Genomic DNA, 15,993 nt, shown 5'->3' on the forward strand with positions numbered 1-15,993 from the left:
TGTAATAGTGAATCCTCTCATGGCTTTTAAAGGGAAAGGCTGATGAGGCTCTGATTGGTTATTGCACGTTATGCCCAAAACACACCCATGACTCATGAAGAGACGAGGGACGACCCTTTTGGATCATGTGCCTGCCGAACCGACCGTTTTTCACATCGTTAAACTAACAAAATAGGATTTGGGCTCGCCCTAAGAGCACCTGCTCCATGAGCTTCAGACCATGCGCTTATATCGCTAAAATAGGGCCCCTTACGCGTGAACATTATGGGATGCGCGCCAGCCAGACGGGATTTAAACTTCATCAGCTGGAGACCCAAGTTTGGTTTGAAGATGAGAAACGTCCCAAGCTCAATGTTCTCTCACATCCCTGATCTCTAACACACACTCACAGCGTTCGAGGTCTTGTGTCTATCAGAGCAGAAACTAAAGCTGATGCTCTGACGTTCATATGTAAATTGCGTGAGCTTATTTCATCCATTAGACCTAAAGATCAGAAGCCCATATATTTACCCTCCCCTCGAAGAAATCAGGACAGAAGTGGCTGAAAGTGGACAGAAGAGACGGATTAAAACACCAGGTGTGAAGGGGAATGAGTCTCCCTCGTCTGCTTGTGATCCGCATCTTAACACCAGCTGTAAACAGAGACAGAAGTGAGAAGGATGAAGGACGTCTACTCCACCATGCAGAGATGCTGCAGTTCATTCAGCACAACTCAATACTGAGCCAGTGTTAGCAAACAGACGTGGCCAAGTTTGCCATCCCACCTCAAATCCAAAGCTTTTGTGGAGCTTTAAAATAGTTTACAGGAACTTTGTCTTGAAGTACGGAGCCCTGCGCAGGAAATAAGGGGGAAAAACGGGATGTCGCGGCCACGAATTAAGAACTTGTTCCTCATTGTAGTTAAATCGTGGCCACACTGTAGTAATCATTCTGTTGTTTTAGTTCAATCATGGACAGTATTTAACAAAACTGAGGGGATTCATTAGTGTAACGTTGCCACAATTGAACTAAAATGAGGGAATGAATTAGTACAAGGGAACAAATGAACAAGTCATGGGAATGAATTCTTGATTCGTGGTCGTGTGTGTTTTTTCTTCTGTCGTTGCGGGGCTCAATATTGAAGTGGGACTCTTCCCACTATTATTCAGATTCGCTGCAAGCTATGCACGTTTGGGAACAACATGGACAATCATAAAATGTGTAAAATGTATATATGTTAAAGCAAAGTATATTTTTGGGTGTTGTTTTATACTCTTCCTAATTAAAAGGCAACTACAGAAATATGATGTGTACTTTGGTTTCTGGTGCTTTCGTTATATTGACATCTTAATAAATATATATATATATATATATATATATATATATATATATATATATATATATATATATATATATATATATATATATATATATATATATATATATATATATATATATATATATATATATATATATATATATATATATATATATATATATATATATATATATATAAGTAGGCCTATATGTTTAAGGAGACCTCAGATCATTTTAAAGTCTTGATTTCCAAAAGTAAAAATTATTAAAACTATGCTCAGCTGTAAATGATGTGTTTGAAGTGAAAAGTCATTGGTCAAAAGGTGTCATGTGTTATCAGATATAAGACTGTTTTAAAATAAATAAATGAGTTATTAAATTAACATATGATAAAACGTGTAGAATAAATAAGTAAATAAATACATTTCCTTTATTATACATTGAATTAATTTCTTATAAATTAAAAGAAATTAAGTAAACAAATAAATTAGATTAAATAAATAAATGATTGAATGTTAAATTACCATATGATAAAAATGTAAAAAATTATGTTAATAAATGAGATTAAAATAAATATATGTGAAGAAGCCTAGAGTAAAACTGTATAAATAATAATATTAAAATAAGTAAATAAATTAGCTTAAATAAATGTGCAAAAATTTGAGAAATACCATTGTATATGTGTTTTGACTTTTCTGCTGTTATGTCATCTAATATACATAAGCCAGCGCAGCTATATAATAAAAAAACGGACCTTTATTATGAATAAATGTGATTGACTTGTGATGGAAATCCGACATTTCCCCTCATGAACAGCATACATTTACACAACACTGTTTTCTGAGATTTATTTGTTTTCTGAGAGAAAATGACCTTGCACTACTATTAAAATATTCTGATTATAATCACACACATATCTACGCTATCGCTTATTGACAAATACACAAGCATTATGCAATTACACACAAAATGTAAGACAAACCATGTGTGTTCGGTTCTTTAAGAATATCCCCACCGAACAGGGCGTCAGGAGAGGACACGTTGTTATAACTCAATGTGGTTTTTATTTACTCTGATTTATTTTCCATAAACAGTTGATTAGTCCACAAATAGCAGGTTATAAACCTGTAGAAATAGAAAGGCTATAGTAAACAACAATATTAATAGCCACATACATAATATACCATAAAATCTGAATATAAATAGACAGTACATAATATAATATATACAAAAATAAATTTCAATATAGTCAGTATTTAATATTATAAATCTCATAATATACTTAGTGTTTAAACTGAATGACTAAAGCACATGCATCTAAACACAGAAATGCAACAATTTCACACACACTAAATATACATCGATGTCAATGTTACACATTAAACCAAAAGCCCAAAGTGTTCTCAGTATATTGGCTTAAAGTGAAAAACAGTGAGTGTAGTTTTAAGTAGCATCGCTGAGCATAGTAATCCATTACCAATGTAAAGTGATTAACTACATTACCCATCCAGCACCGCAAACAGGAAGTAACTCGCGTGACAGTGAAACGCTCCAATTTCAAACATTTGCTTTTTTATAGCCACGGATACTATCGAGCCGATAACATTAACATCAGACCGCACACAAAGTTTTATCAAATTCTTAAGTCAACACCATTGTTGAGTATTTTTTCTATTTAAATTGCAGTGAACCGAAGACAGTTTGAAATCGCTGCTGTTTCTGACGTTACAAACTACCTTGTAACCAATCACGTCAACGTGTGGGCGGGGCTTTAGCATATCATTAAAGGGTTAGTTCACCCAAAAATGAAAATTCTGTCATTATTTACCCTCATGTCGTTCGACACCCGTCAGACCTCCGTTCATCTTCAGACACAAATGAAGATATTTTAGTGTAAATCTGATGGCTCTGAAAGGCCTCCATTGGCTCAATGCACTTTACACTCTCAAGACCCTTAAAAGACACTAAAGACGTCGTTACAAAGTCCATCTCACTACAGTGGCTCTACAATAACTTTATGAAACGACAAGTTAGTTGTTGTGCACAAAAAAACCCTAAATAACGACTTATATAGTGATGACCGATTTCAAAACACGGCATCATGAAGCTTCGAAGCGTTATGAATCAGTGAGTCGAATGATGATTCGGATCGCGTGTCAAACTGCTGAAATTTGGCGATTCAAACTGCTGATTCGACTCACTGATTCATAACACTTCGAAGCTTCATGAGGCCGTGTTTTGAAATCGTCATCACTATATAAGTCGTTATTTAGGGGGTTTTTTGCGCACAAAAACTATTCTCATCGCTTCATAAAGTTATTTTAGAACCGCTGTAATGAGATGGACTTTGTAACGACGTCTTTAGTGCCTTTTAAGGGTCTTGAGAGTGTAAAGTGCCATTGAGCCAATGGAGGCCTTTCAGAGCATCAGATTTACACTAAAATATCTTCATTTGTGTCTGAATATGAACGGAGGTCTGACGGGTGTCCAACCACATGAGGGGAAGTAATTAATGACAGAATTTTCATTTTTGGGTGAACTAACCCTTTAACTATAGGCCTGAGCCAGGTTATCCCGGTAGATTTTTCTGGTAGCTATAGCGGGTGAATGATGTATACAATGTTATGATGAACTATATGCCTTTCTTCACTGAAGCTCTATGATGTTCAAAGTGTTTCTAAGGCGGACTGAGATGGCGAATGGGGACATGGTTTGTGTAGCATTAGCAGAGGGGTAAAACGTACTCCAAAATGTTACTCAATTAAATTATCTGGCCAGAATCATACTTGAAAGTTAAAAAAGTATCACATTAAAATTGGAATTGAGTATTAAAAAAGTAACCGAATCACGTTCTTCCTCCATTTTCTTCCACTCTGTTATAATTTCTCTCATTTCCAGGTCAAGGTGCTGTGCCTTGTGGTAATTGATGCGACATGACCAAAGGACCAATGAACATGTCTGACCAATTTCATGGAATGTGAAAACGAATCTCATTGGCAGAATAATTAACATTTAAATTAAACTGGGCATCAGCGCAATTCAATTGGTTTGGTAAAAGCAAGGGAAAATAGAATGATCTCCAAAAAAAAAGAAGTACTTGACGGTAAATAAAATTGTAAGGAGTACTTTATCTTTAAAAAAAAATTGTAATTAAGTAAAAGAAAAAGTATTGTTATTTTATTGTACTCAAGTAAAGTAAAAATCCCCCAAAATAATACTTAAGTAGAGTAATCAATTAAAATTACTCAAGTACTTTACACCTCTGAACATTAGCAACACTTTATTAGCTTTATTTTATTTTGCTGATCAAAGATGAGTTTTAAGGGATACAAGTATTGACCAAGGGGGACTTTAATAAAAAACACAACTGCTATTTTTTAATAACATTATGATCATCCAGAACAGGGGTTTTCAAACTGGGGTCCCCCCAAAATTTCAGAGAGTAAAAAGACAAAGCAAAAATGGATAAAGTCCATGGAACATTTGAACTGTTTAATTTTTTTAATGTTTCTCTCTTTTCTTGCCATATACATATTTTCCAGAATTGTATGTTTGCTTTGTATCTTTCTAGTGAGTTTTTCTTACTATAGTCCCCTTTATCTCACTCACTGGGGTTCTTAATGCAGGACGTAAGCTGCTTACATACATTTATTCTGAAAGTTGCTTACACAAATCATTTTTAATTGAAAATTTTCTTCAAGTTTATCCATCCAACATTAAGTATAACCAATTTAAGTTGGGAAACTATATGTTGTATTTATAATGTCACACTTACTATTTATCTAAGAGTTTAAATGTTTTTTTCATACATAAAATATAGTCTAGATGGATTTTAGGAAGGGGGTCCCTCATAAAACTTCATAATATTTGGGGGTCCTTGGCATCATAAAGTTTGAAAACCCCTGATCCAGAACATGCAGAAATAATTTTAAGAAAGTGTTTTACGCTAGCAATGTGCAATAATGGCTTGACCACATGAGAAATGAATGTCCAGTCATTGAAAGGGATTTGGTGACCCCTAGTGTCCAGGTTTGCCTGGTAATGTGTGATGATATATCCAACTCATTTTTGGGAACATTAAACCATTTGAAACATATATAGCTAAGTGTGCCTGTATGGCACTGTTCATCAGTAATGATTGCTTAAATGGCGTTGCAATTTTACAGAATCATAAGTAAACACATGTCCTTCTAATGATAAGAGCTGGAGAGCCCAGAGCTTCTTGCAAATGTCTTTATGTAGACGTTATAGTGCATTGTGTTGTGAATGTAGGCATATTATCTCCTTAATCTCTCTGTATTTAATGCTATGGACACTGTTGTGTTGCTTTTAAAAACGCTGTTTTCTTCCTGAACACTGACTGCACTACATTTTAATGGAAATATGAAAGGCTAGTCAATTAAAATGCAAGGTGTGTCATGCTAACTATATATATATATATATATTAAATAATAAAGGAAGAAAAACCTCAAGGAAGAAAAAACTTACTCAAAGTAAACAAAATTATTATGTTTGAGGATCCACTAAGATACATGCATGGAATAAATATTGAATATTATAAATATATAAATATGGACTGGTAATAATATGAATGGATTATATTTTAAGTACATTTATTTGTTTTGAATTGTCGACCGACGCGCTCAGAAAAAGCGTTTGTCCCTTGTGTGTTTCCGTCGTCTACATGAGCCTGACGTGTCTTTCCCTCAGTGTGTGTTTGTCTGTACAGCTGTAGCTTCAGCGTGAGATTATCTGGAGTTAAGTAATTAAATGCTTTGGTAAAATCATAAGAAGAGTAGTGCAGATATCAGTGAAGTGATGGCGGCCGCCTGGGAGGAGATCCGGCGTCTGGCCGCGGACTTCCAGAGAGCTCAGTTCGCAGACACTGTCCAGAGGTAAAGCGACAGAAACACAATCATTACATGTTTATTATTATTTATCGGCCCTAGTTTATTGTGTCGTGAATCAGTCGTGTACAATAAATTGCAGACTGACAAGATTTTTGTGGCATTAAATATTAGAAAACTGATGACTCGGTTCCTGCGACACGATTAACGTTACCCGTCGCGCATTATCACGTCATCGACTGTATAACGGTTATTAATATTAAACCGCGTTGAATTCATTGATAAAAATGCCACAACAAACATATTTGTACTATTTTTCAAAAATAAAATGGCACCTAGAGGACTATTTTTGGAACATCTTGTTTAATCCCCTTTAAAATGGTGTTAATAATAAAACCAAAGAAATGCATTTAAACATTTTGCACACCATCTACCCTGTTAAATCATTAATTTCAAGATACTCCGATATTGATGATTTATGCTCTTTTTGTGAACGTGAGAAAGAGCTGTTGACATTTGTTTTTTTAATGTAAAATTATTCAAATATTTTGGAGGGATTTGGCAGATTTTATCTTTAATTTATTATTTTATATAAATATTAAATGTTGAAAATATGATTTTAAGTCATAATAGTGAGATAATAGTCAAAAATATGACATGCTAAGTCATAATTATAAGATAAAATGTTGAAAATATGATTTTAAATGTCCTCTTTATTAGATAAAAAGTCAAAAATATGACATGCTAAGGCATAATTATAAGATAAAATGTTGAAAATATGATTTTAAGTCATAATAGTGAGATAAAAAGTCAAAAATATGACATGCTAAGGCATAATTATAATATAAAATGTTGAAAATATGATTTTAAAAGTCCTCATTATTAGACAAAAAGTCAAAAATATGACATGCTAAGGTATAATTATAAGATACAATGTTGAAAATATGATTTTAAGTCATAATAGTGAGATAAAAAGTCAAAAATATGACATGCTAAGGCATAATTATAAGATAAAATGTTGAAAATATGTTTGTAAAAGTCCTCATTATTAGACAAAAAGTCAAAAATATGACATGCTAAGTCATAATTATAAGAGAAAATGTTGAAAATATGTTTGTAAAAGTCCTCATTATTAGATAAAAAGTCCTTGTGTGATGAACAGTTGAAATTAGGACTTTAAAAATCCTGAGAAAAAAAAATCAAAATGTTGTATTTAAAGTTTAAATTATGGTGTAAAAATCTAAATTATGGTTAAAAGTCCTGAATATGAGATCAAAAGCTGTAATTAGATTTAAAATATGACCAAAACACACAAGACATTTAAGAGATGAAATCATGCTTGTTATTTTTTTAAATGCGCTTTTAATTTTATTATTCACACTTATAATAATAATAATTTTTACATTATTGTTTTAATTTAGTGTAATATATATTATTGTTTTTACAACAGAATTTAATCAATCAAAAACTTACTTTAGCTTTTCATCTAAAACTAAATGCATTTCCTCTCATCAGTGTAAAGCTGCTCTGAAGCATCTGTGAATTGATGTGTGTGTGTGTGTGTGTGTGTGTGTGTGTGTGTGTGTGTGTGTGTGTGTGTGTGTGTGTGTGTGTGTGTGTGTGTGTGTGTGTGTGTGTGTGTGTGTGTGTGTGTGTGTGTGTGTGTGTGTGTGTGTGTGTGTGTGTGTGTGTGTGTGTGTGTGGGTGGTGTGTGTGTGTGTGTGTGTGTGTGTGTGTGTGTGTTAAATCCAGGCTGTCTGAGAGGAACTGCATTGAGATCGTGGCCAATCTGGTGCTGGATAAGAAGCTGGATGTGGTTCACACTCTGGATGGGAAAGAGTATGTGACCCCAGCACAGGTCAGCCGAGAGATGCGTGATGAGCTCCACATGCAGAGAGGTGAGCGCGATACACACTTCACTGATAACCGCTCTAAACCGCCCCAATCTAACCCAATCTAACCCTCTGCCTCATGTTTTAAGGGAGGATTAATGTGGTGGACCTTCAGAAGGTGAGTGTCCAGTCTTCACATCAGTCTTGTGCAGCGAGTGGGATATTATACATGAGGGGGATATTATACATGAGGGGGATATTATACATGAGTGTTCTTTAATATTTCCCACAGATCATCAATGTTGATCTGGTCCATGTGGAGGGCAGAGCCAGTGAAATCGCCAAATCAGACAGAGGCACGCAGCTCATACTGGGCCAGCTGATCGACCAGTGAGTCTGAGGCGCACTAATGCATGTTCTAGGAAAACCTTCAGTCGTGTTGTGGTCTTGGGCTGAATCTGAAATCGCTCCCCTATACCCACACTAGCTGTACTGGTGTCCGAAACCATAGTGGACGTTATTGAGTCACTCATTCAATCCCACAATGCACTGCAATAACCAGTGGACAGCCGATGTACACTAACTCACTCGTTTTCTTTCACTTCTGCACGTGAACTGTATTAGTGGACTAATGTGGGGAATAGTGATTGAGGGTTTACTATAATTATGCTAAGTTATAATTATAAGATAATGTTGAAAATATGATTTTAAAAGTCCTCATTATTAGATATAAAGTCAAAAATATGACATGCTAAGTCATAATTATAAGATAAAATGTTGAAAATATGATTTTAAAAGTCCTCATTATTAGATAAAAAGTCAGAAATATGACATGCTAAATCATAATTATAAGATAACATGTTGAAAATATGATTTTAAAAGTCCTCATTATTAGATAAAAAGTCAGAAATATGACATGCTAAGTCATAATTATAAGATAAAATGTTGAAAATATGATTTTAAAAGTCCTCATTATTAGATAAAGTCAAAAATATGACATGCTAAATCATAATTATAAGATAAAATGTTAAAAATATGATTTTAAAAGTCCTCATTATTAGATAAAGTCAAAAATATGACATGCTAAATCATAATTATAAGATAAAATGTTGAAAATATGATTTTAAAAGTCCTCATTATTAGATATAAAGTCAGAAATATGACATGCTAAGTCATAATTATAAGATAAAATGTTGAAATATGATTTTAAAAGTCCTCATTATTAGATAAAGTCAAAAATATGACATGCTAAATCATAATTATAAGATAAAATGTTGAAAATATGATTTTAAAAGTCCTCATTATTAGATATAAAGTCAGAAATATGACATGCTAAGTCATAATTATAAGATAAAATGTTGAAATATGATTTTAAAAGTCCTCATTATTAGATAAAGTCAAAAATATGACATGCTAAATCATAATTAGAAGATAAAATGTTGAAAATATGATTTTAAAAGTCCTCATTATTAGATATAAAGTCAAAAATACCACATGCTAAGTCATTATTATAAGATAAAATGTTGAAAATATGATTTTAAAAGTCCTCATTATTAGATAAAAAGTCAGAAATATGACATGCTAAATCATAATTATAAGATAAAATGTTGAAAATATGATTTTAAAAGTCCTCATTATTAGATAAAGTCAAAAATATGGCATGCTAAGTTATAATTATAAGATAAAATGTTGAAATATGATTTTAAAAGTCCTCATTATTAGATAAAGTCAAAAATATGACATGCTAAATCATAATTATAAGATAAAATGTTGAAAATATGATTTTAAAAGTCCTCATTATTAGATATAAAGTCAGAAATATGACATGCTAAGTCATAATTATAAGATAAAATGTTGAAATATGATTTTAAAAGTCCTCATTATTAGATATAAAGTCAGAAATATGACATGCTAAGTCATAATTATAAGATAAAATGTTGAAATATGATTTTAAAAGTCCTCATTATTAGATAAAGTCAAAAATATGACATGCTAAATCATAATTAGAAGATAAAATGTTGAAAATATGATTTTAAAAGTCCTCATTATTAGATATAAAGTCAAAAATACCACATGCTAAGTCATTATTATAAGATAAAATGTTGAAAATATGATTTTAAAAGTCCTCATTATTAGATAAAAAGTCAGAAATATGACATGCTAAATCATAATTATAAGATAAAATGTTGAAAATATGATTTTAAAAGTCCTCATTATTAGATAAAGTCAAAAATATGGCATGCTAAGTTATAATTATAAGATAAAATGTTGAAATATGATTTTAAAAGTCCTCATTATTAGATAAAGTCAAAAATATGACATGCTAAATCATAATTATAAGATAAAATGTTGAAAATATGATTTTAAAAGTCCTCATTATTAGATATAAAGTCAGAAATATGACATGCTAAGTCATAATTATAAGATAAAATGTTGAAATATGATTTTAAAAGTCCTCATTATTAGATATAAAGTCAGAAATATGACATGCTAAGTCATAATTATAAGATAAAATGTTGAAATATGATTTTAAAAGTCCTCATTATTAGATAAAGTCAAAAATATGACATGCTAAATCATAATTAGAAGATAAAATGTTGAAAATATGATTTTAAAAGTCCTCATTATTAGATATAAAGTCAAAAATACCACATGCTAAGTCATTATTATAAGATAAAATGTTGAAAATATGATTTTAAAAGTCCTCATTATTAGATAAAAAGTCAGAAATATGACATGCTAAATCATAATTATAAGATAAAATGTTGAAAATATGATTTTAAAAGTCCTCATTATTAGATAAAGTCAAAAATATGGCATGCTAAGTTATAATTATAAGATAAAATGTTGAAATATGATTTTAAAAGTCCTCATTATTAGATAAAGTCAAAAATATGACATGCTAAATCATAATTATAAGATAAAATGTTGAAAATATGATTTTAAAAGTCCTCATTATTAGATATAAAGTCAGAAATATGACATGCTAAGTCATAATTATAAGATAAAATGTTGAAATATGATTTTAAAAGTCCTCATTATTAGATAAAGTCAAAAATATGACATGCTAAATCATAATTATAAGATAAAATGTTAAAAATATGATTTTAAAAGTCCTCATTATTAGATAAAGTCAAAAATATGACATGCTAAATCATAATTATAAGATAAAATGTTGAAAATATGATTTTAAAAGTCCTCATTATTAGATATAAAGTCAAAAATACGACATGCTAAGTCATAATTATAAGATAAAATGTTGAAAATATGATTTTAAAAGTCCTCATTATTAGATATAAAGTCATAAATTTGACATGCTAAGTCATTATTATAAGATAAAATGTTGAAAATATGATTTTAAAAGTCCTCATTATTAGATATAAAGTCATAAATTTGACATGCTAAGTCATAATTATAAGATAAAAATGTTGAAAATATGAACTGTGAGCTGTATTAGTGGACTAATGTAGGGAATAGTGATTGAGGGATTCGGGGGCCATTTTGTATTGAGTCTTGGCGTAGGTGGTCTTGACCTCAACCCTTCTGTCAGTGTGTTGGCTGACCCCAGGTGACTGATTGTCATGTGATTTACTGTCCTAAACGCCTGTTCTGCTGTAAAGAACGTATTTGGATCGGCTGGCTGAGGAGGTGAATGATAAACTACAGGAGGCTGGGCAGGTCAACATCGCAGAGCTGTGCAAAACGTATGACCTGCCTGGAGATTTTCTGACTGAGGTTAGTCCCGTCTGCATGAAGTATTGTGTAATGGATGAAGCGGCTGCCTGCTCTTCATCGTGTTGGTTCTGCTAGGAGCTGAACGCGCGGCTGGGTAAAGCCATCCAGGGCCAGGTGGATCAGTACAGCAGGGGCGTGATCTTCACACAAGCCTTCGTCTCCAGACACAAAGCGCGCATCTGTGGTCTGTTCAGTGGCATCACCAGGTAAGCAGCTCCAGCTGCATCATGGGAAACATATAATGCTGGCTGTTGAAACTGTTGTGAACTTCTGTTGTTTCTTGAAGTAGAGACCAGGGGCCCGTTCTTCGTACGTTGCTTATTACATCTGAGATGATCTGACAGATCCCAGATCTTTTAATCGTGATAACTGATCTCTGGCTAATTTGGTTCTTCAAACGAATTTGCGGATTGGATTATAATATCTGGATTAAATGATCTAAGATCACTGAGCGTTCTTGTGTTCCCTGAAGAGGGCGGATGCATCGATACTCAACCACGATCAGCAATGCAGCGATTGGCTGGCGTCAAGACAGCAACGTAATGACATCATATAATTAAAAAAGCCACCTGGCAAAAAACTTGACAAACTACACAAAAAAAACCCCACGAATTTCTGAACCTTTATAAGGAAACAGCCAAACCACCAAACCAACATAAAAGTTATAATAGATAAATGTTTTTTTGTTTTTTTTAAACATGATTACCAATTATTTATATTCACGATTTTATACATTTGTACACCCTTTACATTTTTATTTCAATGTTGTAATTTAATTTTTAATTTAATTTGAAGCAGATTTGTAACGTGACAGTTTCTTATGGGTCAAGATAAAATGATCCTCTCTTGCGCTGCATCAAGCCATCCCATAATATCCGTGATCACTTAATGCACGGCTCAGAGTAACTGTACAACGTGTGGAAACCAATAAAAACAAAATGATATAAAATACTTATTCCATCACAAATAAATCGCTCAATCAAGTGGCTGTGTCTATAGTATTATACACAACAGTATACATTCTCATATACATATACAATATAAAATTTTTATATTATTATTTAAAATTATTATTATTGCCCCTGGTTCAGTAATGAACTCTTGTAATAAAGTAGCAGTGGCTCGGACAGATTTTAAGTATCACCTCAAGATGAATCTAATCCTGTTTACATGAAATAAGCCGCTCGAGTAGGTTTAAGATTACGGAGCTGTTACTATGACAACAAGTCCAGGATGAGCTTCGAAGAACCAAACAATCCAAGATCATGCCAAATCGTCAACAATCAAATCCGGCTAACTGAGTTAGCGACGTACGAAGAACGGGCCCCAGGAGAACTTGGATAGGTTTTTCAGCAGGATTCTTTATTGAGAAAACGTGCTGTCTTTCCGCTGAGGTTCCAAGTCTAACTAAAGCCAGTTGAACATTGTATTTTATATACATTTCAAGGGGAGGGATTATACAGCAGGGGAAGAGACATTCAAAATAGATCAAGTTCAAAACTTTGTCATGGTAAATAGTCAGGAAGTGCATAAAGACAAAAGACTTAATGTCTCAAACACTTACACAGCCTGACGTAATCTCCTTAGAATTTCCTCAAGCTTACTTCAAAATGTAAAACACTAATATAGATAATGTTTTCAGTTATATTCTATTACATTGGGACCTAGATATAACAATGTATACATTTGTAATCCAACAAAACTTCACTGTGAGTTCTCCTGTGCTGTTGATTAGAGGGACAGTTCAAGCAGAAATGCCAATTCTGTTGTTTTACTCAATACAAACCCAACTTTTGCTCCTCTTCAAAATGCACATGTATTGAAACCTGAGAGATTTCAGTCCCTCCATTGAAAGTCCACTCACCCAAAAACATGACATTGAAAACATACTTTATAAACTATGATCACTGGCTTCCGTTAACGGCCGTATGCGAGTCTAGTTTGTGCTGAAGAGTGACCTCTGACCCGACGCATGATGTATAGTAGTAGAAACTATGGTGTGTCCACTTTTATGTCCTTAAACGCTCGTTTTTTGGGTCGACAGCTTATTAAAACGTATTTCTGTGTATTTTAGCTTGTTTGCTGTACATCCTGTCACACATCAGCTTTTAGACATTGTTCTGTTTTTTGTTATAAGTCAGAATTAGGGCTGCACGATTTGGGGAAAATATCTAATTGCGATTTAAAATGCGATTATTATTATTTTTACAAATGAAAAGTGTGTATGTAACATTTTGTGTTTATACATTAATATGACTAATAATAATTATGATGATGATTATTATTGCTAAATAACAATAAGAAATATTACTATTACAATAATATTTTCATTACAAATTTTAAATAGAGCATTTAAGAATAAATATAACAGTATAATAATAATATTTATATTTTACAGAAAACGTATTAATATGCAGGTTAAAAAGGTTACCTGTTAATATGCAGACAGTTTGACTAAAAATCATCAGAAAGGTCTAAGGATTTATTGGAAAAAAATATATATATTATAAAAATCTGTGCTTTTTATCTGTGATATCAATTTCCTAAAGGCTATGTCTTTAATATGAAATATGAGCCTCTTATGCATCCACTGTGGGGAAGAAAACTCCTGTACATTGAAGAAAAACATATGGATTGTCATATAAATTTATTTAGAAGTATTATTTTTCTTATTTTCTACTCATAGACTGTAAAAAAGCCATTACCGGAAGCCAGTGATTATAGTTCATAAAGTTACAAAAAGCGATTCGCTTCAGAAGGCATTTATTAACCCGCTGGAGCTGTATGGATTACTTTTATGGTGGATGGACGGATTCATTCACTTCCAATATAAAGCTTAGAAGAGCCAGGATATTATTTAATATAACTCTGTTTGGCTGAAAGAAGAATGTCATATACACGTAGGAGTTGCTTGAGGGAGAGTAAATCATGGGATAATTGTTTTTTTTGGGTGAACTATATTCAAAGCATTTTAGATGGTTCATTCTTAATCATAACATTAAAACTAAATCTGTTTACTACAGTATGCATTGTGAATCTGTTCATCATAAGCCATCGTTCGTGTCTCTTCAGAAGACTTGGATTTGGATTAGACACTCTATTAGTTATTTTTACGATGCCTTTGACAAACTTGTTTAGTTTGAGAGGAATGGACTTTAAATGGAGGGACCGAAATCCCTCAGGTTTCATAACGAATATCTTCATTTGTGTTTGGAAGTTAAACGAAAAATGACATGATGCTGAGCACATGACAGTTTACATTTGTGGTGTATTTGTAAATTTGTGTTTGGGTGAATTATACCTTATAAATAGGCCGACTACAGCAAGTTGAGCCTTGGATAAAACAACTCTATCGCCAATCATATCGTTTCCATCAACAATACATATCGTCACATTTTAATATCGCGATATATCGTTACACCCCCTAACACATTTCTTTTTTATCTGACTTACATTTTCCTCTTATTTGTCTTTAAAGATTGATTTCTCTGTAGTTTATTAACGCCTGTGCTTTCCATCCGTAGGCCTACGCAGATCAACAACTTGCTAAATCTCTATGGTTTTCAGGAGAATCTGATGTACTGTAAGTATTGAAGTTTTGGCTTTTAACACAATCATTTCTTCTGTGTGTTCTGCGTGTAGACGGCTTGTGTGTGTTGTTTCTCGTTTCTCAGCGGTGCTGGAAGAACTGGTCAGCAGTGGCCGTTTGAAGGGCTCTGTGGTGGGAGGCAAGCAGGATAAAGCCATCTACATTCCTGACATCTACTCCAAAGCCCAGAGCTCTTGGGTGGACTCCTTCCTCAGACAGAATGGATATTTAGGTGTGTTTATCTTAAGTGACGTTTTAGAGAATTTAGCTTATGCAATTACGATTTCCAGTCTCGGACCCAAAAAGTTGCCCAGTCTAGAATGATGATGTCCTATGTTGCATAATGATTATTCGGTGGCATTTCCCCCCTAAATTCTGTGTCATTTCCCCCCTAAATTCTGTGTCATTTCCCCCCAGATTCTGTCGCATTTCCCCCCAGATTCTGTCGCATTTCCCCCCAGATTCTGTCGCATTTCCCCCCAGATTCTGTCGCATTTCCCCCCTAGATTCTGTGTCATTTCCCCCCTAAATTCTGTGTCATTTCCCCCCAGATTCTGTCGCATTTCCCCCCAGATTCTGTCGCATTTCCCCCCTAGATTCTGTGTCATTTCCCCCCTAAATTCTGTGTCATTTCCCCCCAGATTCTGTCGCATTTCCCCCCAGATTCTGTCGCATTTCCCCCCAGATTCTGTCG

The 15,993-nt window shown here is 33.2% G+C and overlaps 1 protein-coding gene across 1 annotated transcript in view; it reads left to right on the forward strand.

The window, feature by feature from the left end:
* The first annotated feature begins 5,960 nt into the window (after positions 1-5,960).
* ufl1 (UFM1-specific ligase 1) overlaps positions 5,961-15,993 on the forward strand; it is a 32,334-nt gene continuing 22,301 nt past the window's right edge. The window contains exons 1-8 of the mRNA XM_079831153.1: positions 5,961-6,191; positions 7,896-8,041; positions 8,125-8,153; positions 8,268-8,365; positions 11,596-11,710; positions 11,786-11,916; positions 15,235-15,293; positions 15,385-15,531. Coding sequence (XP_079687279.1) covers positions 6,115-6,191; positions 7,896-8,041; positions 8,125-8,153; positions 8,268-8,365; positions 11,596-11,710; positions 11,786-11,916; positions 15,235-15,293; positions 15,385-15,531 — 802 coding nt within the window. The 5' untranslated portion in view covers positions 5,961-6,114. The remainder of the gene's footprint in view (positions 6,192-7,895; positions 8,042-8,124; positions 8,154-8,267; positions 8,366-11,595; positions 11,711-11,785; positions 11,917-15,234; positions 15,294-15,384; positions 15,532-15,993) is intronic.

The sequence above is a fragment of the Gobio gobio genome (assembly GCF_949357685.1).
Source record: "Gobio gobio genome assembly, chromosome: 12".
NCBI classification, from domain to species: Eukaryota; Metazoa; Chordata; class Actinopteri; order Cypriniformes; family Gobionidae; genus Gobio; species Gobio gobio.